The following is a 6,883-nucleotide window of genomic DNA, read 5'->3' as shown; positions in this document are numbered from 1 at the left end:
AAAAAAAAAAAAAAAAAAAGAAAAGAAAAGAAAAGAAAAATGACTTTGTGCTTGTGATCTCAATTTATGGATAAGTAAACACGTTTATTAAGTTTAAAATGTTCCAGTGTTCACTTAATGTTAAACTTGTTGGTGTAAGGAAACTCACACGTGGTCTGACGGTTGGTCACAGTTCTGCTTTATTGGTATTTGTGTGAACCATCTGTACTTTATGTGCTCAGATCTCCTTGGTCCTCTCAGACTAACCCCGATTACTTTCCCAGTTTGTTCACGTTTGCCAAACTGATTCGCAAAACAGTTCAGAGGAAGGAACCAGCCACCCGGCTGGCACTGCTGGCTGCTTGGGGGATCCAGGCCTTGCTGTACACCAGATACTGGTGAAAATGTGGGAGATCGTTCGCCCCCACACTGAATGACTCGTTTATTTTCTGGCTCAGCCCAGTACTGACTCAGAGGGGAAGGGAGGTGAACATGAGGAGTTAATTGGAGACACAGACCTGTTGCCATGGGGGCTGGGAGGACTTCTCAGGGCAAAGGGTTTCCAGCAGGCCTGGGGGACAGTGGACAGACATACACCTTCAGTGGTGCACAGCTGGTGCAGGGCCTGGGCTGGCACTGGCACTGTCCCTGCCCCCTGTGTCCCATCTGAGTCTAAGGTCCTTGGGCTGGAGCGGAGGCTTGTGACTCCTGTTTCCACCCCACAGTATCTGAGGAATGTGGGCATTCCACCCACAGCAGCAGGTCCCCCTAAAAGGTGGGGTGGGCAGAAGAGGGGAGGCTTCCCCAGCTGGAGCCATTCCTCTGGGAAAGCCCACGGTGACACTGGTGGCCCTGCCTGTGCTGTCCTCAGCCACAGACCAGATGCTGCTGGGTCCTTCTGAGCAGAGCTCACTTCCCAGGGGACATCTGAGTGCTGGAGGGTCAGCACAAAAGTCACTGAACTTAGAAGAAACAGGCACAATTTGAGAGACTAAATACTGGTTTAAAGGAATCTGTGTTTATTCTGCTGTGAGATGACCACTGAGGCCACAGCACATGCTGGTTGTCCACTGAGCCCCAAACTCCGTCCTGACTGCAGGCTGGTCCCTCAGCACTGCTTCCAGCTTTGTGGGAAGGAGCAGTCAGAATTAAAGATTTTTTAAAACATTGAGCTTCAAATAACAGCTGAAACTATAGTGGTGTCTGTTACCTAATAGAGTTATTAGTTCAGACAAGAAAGGTTTGTGGTAGAAGTTTATTTAGTTCTTTGAAAGCATACATTTCTGAGGAATTAGAAGTTAAAGAAAATGCTCATTCTTAAACATTTATGTCTTAGTTTTGCCTTACCTTTGCTTAATATATTTTCTTTATTTCAAATATATTTTCAATATTTAGTAGAATCAACTTTTGTTCTTCTAAAAATGCATCTGTAACTATGTGTACTTCACAAATATATTTATGAAAGGTTTGAAAGGATTAAGCTATAAATGGTTGTCCCTGAAAAACAGAGAAAGTGTGGTTTAAATTTTCTTGGATGTTCCTGGCATTGCCATATTTCTTATAACAAATGTAGAGATTTCATATGAGACAGAAAATAGGAAAAATCCTTTTAAGTATAATGGGTGATGCTTCAGAGAAAGTTGGATTTCTTTGTTAAGTACCAGTCTAAATGTGCACAGTGACCAAAGAATGGAGGATAGTAACTTAGCTGTGTTGTCAGGTGAACTGACACTCTCCTGTCTCTTTTCGAGGTTGTACGGCTCCACGCTCAACATCGACCTGTTCCCGGCCCTTGTGGTGGAAGACCTGGTCCCTGGCAGCCGGCTGGGGCCCACGCTGATGTGTCTGCTCAGCACACAATTCAGGCGCCTCCGTGACGGGGACAGGTGAGCACAATGTGGCTAGTGGGGCAGGACGCTAGGCCTGTTGAGGATGGAGACAGTTAGCACAGTGTGGCCAGTGGGGCAGGATGCTCCTGTATGCGACCTGCTCAGGAACGGGGACAGGTGAGCATGGTAAGCCAGCAGGGCAGGACTTGCCTACACACAGCCTGCTTAGGGATGGCTGGGCATAGCCTACCAGCAGGACAGGGTACTCAGACACTCAGGCTGTCCTGGGGCTCAGGAAGAGAGGGGCCACCCTTGTTGAGGATGAGAGGGAAGCCTCAGACCTTATCATTTTGGGACAGTGGCCTCAGGCTGGCATTACTGCAGCTCAGATCATTACCACCTAATCCAAAGCCTCTTCCATGTCCCTTCTCTTACACAAGTATTTCTACTCCTGAAAGCCAGGCAGCCATACAACTACTGTGTTTCTCCGAAAATAAGACCTACCCCCAAAATAAGCCCTAGCAGGATTTCTATGCATTTGTTAAATATAAGCCCTACCCCGATAATAAGACCTAGTGATAAGACCGTGCATTTCGGTGCAGAGAGGAAGACATCCCCTGAAAATAAGCCCTTGTGTGTCTTCTTGAGAAAAAATAAATATAAGACAATGTCTTATTTTTGGGGAAACACGGTAAGCCACTGTAGGATTTTAGAGGAGTTAGAGCTTCTGGAAGGGATTTTGGTTTTCAATTCCACCTTACACTTATGAGTGTTGGGAAGGTGGGTCCACCTGCTGTTCAGTCACTCAGCAGCTAGCTGCCTGCCTGATGGTTTTTCTTTTTAAAATGTGGCCTGTGTTTTTTGTTGCTGGTCAGAAGAGCTAACCCTATCCCTCCTCATTTCAGATTCTTGCTTTTGTTTCTGTGTTTGAGCAGGCAGTGTGAGCAAAGTCAATCGGTTTTTCAGTGATACCTAACTTAAAGCCAGTGGCCTCCGAGCTGCTTGGCAAGGCTCCAGAGAGGGGGGTTTTAGCCCCAACCTCCCCTGAAGCTCTCTTTTTGGGCCAGGTTGTGGTACGAGAACCCTGGGGTGTTCTCCCCCGCCCAGCTGACGCAGATCAGACAGACCTCGCTGGCCAGGATCCTGTGTGACAACTCGGACAACATCACCCGCGTGCAGAGGGATGTGTTCAGAGTGGCAGAGTTCCCCCATGGCTACGGGAGCTGTGACGAGGTCCCCAGGGTGGACCTCAGGGTGTGGCAGGACTGCTGTGAAGGTGTGTGCGTCTTTGTCATTGCTGGTTCTGGGGAAAGCTCTGCACAGGCCTCGTCATGTGAGAGTGTCCTCACAGGCCTGAGAACTGGAAGCAGTGTTTAGTTACAGAGTTTGTTGAATTATGGTACAGCCCCAGGAGGTGTGCCAACAGTGTGAACAAAGAAGACGGGATTTTGAGGAATTTGTAGTGACACCAGGCATTAGTAAGACAGACTCTTTAGACCTGCTGTCTCCATGATAGGGCTCCTGGGGGCCTGTGTGCTCCCACCCACGGGCAAAGATGGTGTGAGCAGCGTATCAGACGCCTCAGGTTCCTGTAACCGTAGTGCCAAGTGTTGTCAGCGTCCATCATGACGTGTGTGGCTGCGCCTCAGGAAGTCAGTGCTGGCAGGTGTGGGGTGGTCTCGCCAGCAGGGCCTGGGAGCTGTGGGGCCAGCACGGTCCCATCCATGGAGCTGCGTGCCGAGTACAGGGCCACCCTCTTGGTTGCATTCCTGCTTTGCATTCTGAATTCCCACTCTGGTTAACCTCAGTTTCCATTTTCCAGTATCAGTGTAATTTTGGCTTGATTCAAACTATGATCAGAGCCAGTGGAAGAGCACCAAGCCTGGGGTGGTCAGAGCCCGCAGGGCTACGCTGCCACTCAGACCGCAGGGCTGGCCCGGCCTCACTCGCGCACGGTAGCCTCTGGCCACAGCTGCTTCCTGTTTCCAGAAGAGATACACAGAATTCAGAGAATCTAGCTACGTTCCCTCCTGCCTCACTTTTCCTAGAGTGGTTTTTGCTCCGGGGGTGATTTAGCATAGTGTTGAAACCTGCATTTTGGATAGAGCTGATTTTTAAGGGCTCCTGGCTAAGTGTCTATGTGAGTGCGTGAGGCGTGTCTGTAAGCGTCATCTGATTCTCTTTCTCTTCTTCATCTGTCTCCTCATCTGTCTTACAGAATTCACATAAAAAAATAGAAAATTGTACTTGCTATATACCAGTTTTGAAAATCATCTTCTTTCTTATCACATCTGCCAGAAACCTGTACCTGTTTTTGTGTTATTTATTTATTTTTTTGTTCTCACTGGTTTATAAAGTGTAATTTTTTTTTTTTTTTTGAGGCAGAGTCTCAAGCTGTTGCCCTCAGTAGAGTGCCATGGTGTCACAGCAACCTCAGACTCTTGGGTTTAAGCAATTCTCTTGCCTCAGCCTCCTAAGTATCTGGGACTATAGGTGCCTGCCACAGTTCCTGGCTATATATATATTTTTTCTTTTTGGCAGTTGTCATTGTTTTAGCAGGCCCGGGCTGGGTTCAAACTCTCCAGCTCTGGTGTATGTGGCCAGTGCCCTACCCACTGAGCTACAGGCGCCGCCCTGGTTTATGAAGTTTAAAATGCTTTTCAACAAGCATTGTGGCAGAAAATTCAGTTTGCGTTTACAGAAATTTGTTCCCTTTAAATCCCATTGTTTTCCAGCTGAGTGCTGTGGCTAGGAGGAGGCTGAGGCAGGAGGATCCCTAAGCCCAGGACGCCAGGTTGCTGTGAGCTGGGGTCCCACCGCTGCACTCAGCCTGGGGGACCGAGCAGGATCCCCTCATTTTCTGACAACTTCAGCAGGTTATCAGAAGGAGCTTTGGTTTTTTTGTTCTTTTGCTCATCAAATCCAAAGTCCTTTGACCGTGGAGGTGCCTTGTCACATGGCACGCACTGCCCCCTCACCGTGGGTGGGACACTTGTGGAAGCTTTACTGCTCTTTCTTCTCTCTTTCAACAGCTGGCAAAGCTTGGGGAATGCGCGCCAAGCTTCTGTTCTCATTTCACTCTAGCGGCCATATCTAAGAGAGAACAGAAAAATAACCAAAGAATTGGGTTTGACAAAACCAAACCCAGTGTCTATTGCTAGTTTCAATTCAACTTTATAAAAAGACATTGAAAATGAACCCTGTGGGCTGTGCCCCTTGATCATTTGGTATTTTTACATACAAGCACAATTCCTGCACACACAGGAAAACCTGAGAAGCAACTCCTGGGTAGGTCGCTGCTTTCTTTTGAACAGAGTCAAGAATTACACCTTCTTTGTGGGGTTAATTAGGCCTAAGGAAGGACACACATACCTACACACAGCTGGGGGGGGGGTCATTGCAGTAACTATAAAGTATCACAGGAAACTCCCACTTTACATTTTGCTGTATATGACTCTCCCTTTATGTAAGTGTAGGGACGTGTGTGTAAGTGTGTACGTACATACAGTGCCAGCTGCACACAGCTGTGTGTGTGTGTACGAGTGTATGTGTGTGCGCGCTGCTGTGCATGCCACAGTGAATGGTTATATAACATGTGTCTGTGTGTGTGAATGTGTGTACGTTTGCACATGTGTCTGTGTGTGTATACATATGCATGTATGCAATGCACATGTTCTTCTGAACTAGCCGAGGAAGTGGCAGGCATCTTGCCACTTTCCTCCTAAATACTTAGTGTGTGTGATCTAAAACTGTGCAGCTTTTCCGAGACAGTGTGGAAGAACAGAGTGACATACACTCAGCCTTCTGGGTCTGACTTGGAAGCCGGATGGTTATGGAAATAACCCACAGACCACGTAGTGCAGCTGTGTGTGGCTCTGTGGCCTGGCAGAGGGACATTGGAGACACTGGTTGCCTTCCTCTTGCCAGCCAGGAGGAGGGAGAGAGTCCAGGGGAGCCAGTGCCATTCTCAAGTAGACAGACAGCAGTGTGGGCATCCCTGCTCTGTGGGGAGGCTGTAGGATTCTGAAAAGGGCTGTGTTTGGCCTCTGCCTGGACTCCCTCCCAGGCCTGTCCAGGTTGATGAGGAAATGAGACAGATGAGAAACCCCCTTAACTTTGCCGCAGAGCATCAGCGGTGCCTGGGGCCCATGTGAGATGTGGCATTGAGGGCCCCTCCCTTACCTCGGGGGTGTAGGCAAGAGGCCCCCCTCTGGCATGAGACCTGGAGGTACGGTGCAGGTGGCTGTGGGGAGGGTCACAGGTGCCCAGACCCTGAGGGCCCCACCTGCTTGGGGTGGGAGGACCCACACATGATAGCATGGTGGGCAGCATGGGTGTCTGAGTGGTTCAGCTGCTTTGGAGACCAGTGGCTGAGTGGTGAGGAGGGCAGAGTGCAGGTGGAATAAAGTCCTGGCCCCGAAACCGGAGGATTCAATCTGCAGACCAGCTAGCGAGTTTGATGAGGTCACTTCATTTGCACCTGCCACAGCTGCCAGGGTTTGTTTCATAAAGATTGCTCGTGTCTGTCCAGAGACAGTAAGATCAGCAGCATGGTCAGCAGCCAGCATGCCCCTTTGTGTGTTCGTTGTAGACTGCAGGACCAGGGGACAGTTCAACGTGTTTTCCCACCATTTCCGAGGCAGACGGTCTGTTGAATTCAGCTACCAGGAGGACAAGCCGGCCAAGAAGAGGCAGCCTCGGGAGATGCTAAGGTCTGGGCCACTCTGAGGGCAAACCAAGGGTAGAGGGCCCTCTGCTGTGGGGATGGGTGGCCTACTCAGGGCACCTGGCCAGGGGCGGGCACACACTCAGAACCCAGTGACTTGGACCTGGATGAAAGGAGGCTGCTGGGAATCTCCTGGGGTAAGGTTTTGCCCCCTTCCCCCATGGCAGTTTTGGGAAGCATGGTCCACGTCTCAGCAATGCCACCTCAGCCCTCGGGAAGCACTCGAACGGACTAGGAACAAATGACTTCAAGGAGTTTGTTCTGGAAATGCAGAAGACCATCACAGACCTCAGGAAGCAGGTGAGGGCCGCAGGCTCAGCTTCTTTCCCTCTGGGAACACGCCCTGCCT

The 6,883-nt window shown here is 49.7% G+C and overlaps 1 protein-coding gene across 1 annotated transcript in view; it reads left to right on the top strand.

Moving 5' to 3' along the window:
- Positions 1-6,883, top strand: part of PXDN (peroxidasin) — a 95,374-nt gene that overhangs the window by 83,361 nt on the left and 5,130 nt on the right. Inside the window, exons 19-22 of the mRNA XM_023518427.1 lie at positions 1,731-1,865; positions 2,876-3,084; positions 6,400-6,520; positions 6,702-6,834. Coding sequence (XP_023374195.1) covers positions 1,731-1,865; positions 2,876-3,084; positions 6,400-6,520; positions 6,702-6,834 — 598 coding nt within the window. The remainder of the gene's footprint in view (positions 1-1,730; positions 1,866-2,875; positions 3,085-6,399; positions 6,521-6,701; positions 6,835-6,883) is intronic.

Source organism: Otolemur garnettii, unplaced genomic scaffold, assembly GCF_000181295.1.
Source record: "Otolemur garnettii isolate 467f Iridium unplaced genomic scaffold, OtoGar3 scaffold00139, whole genome shotgun sequence".
Classification (NCBI taxonomy): Eukaryota; Metazoa; Chordata; class Mammalia; order Primates; family Galagidae; genus Otolemur; species Otolemur garnettii.
This window is presented reverse-complemented; position numbering and strand designations above follow the sequence as displayed.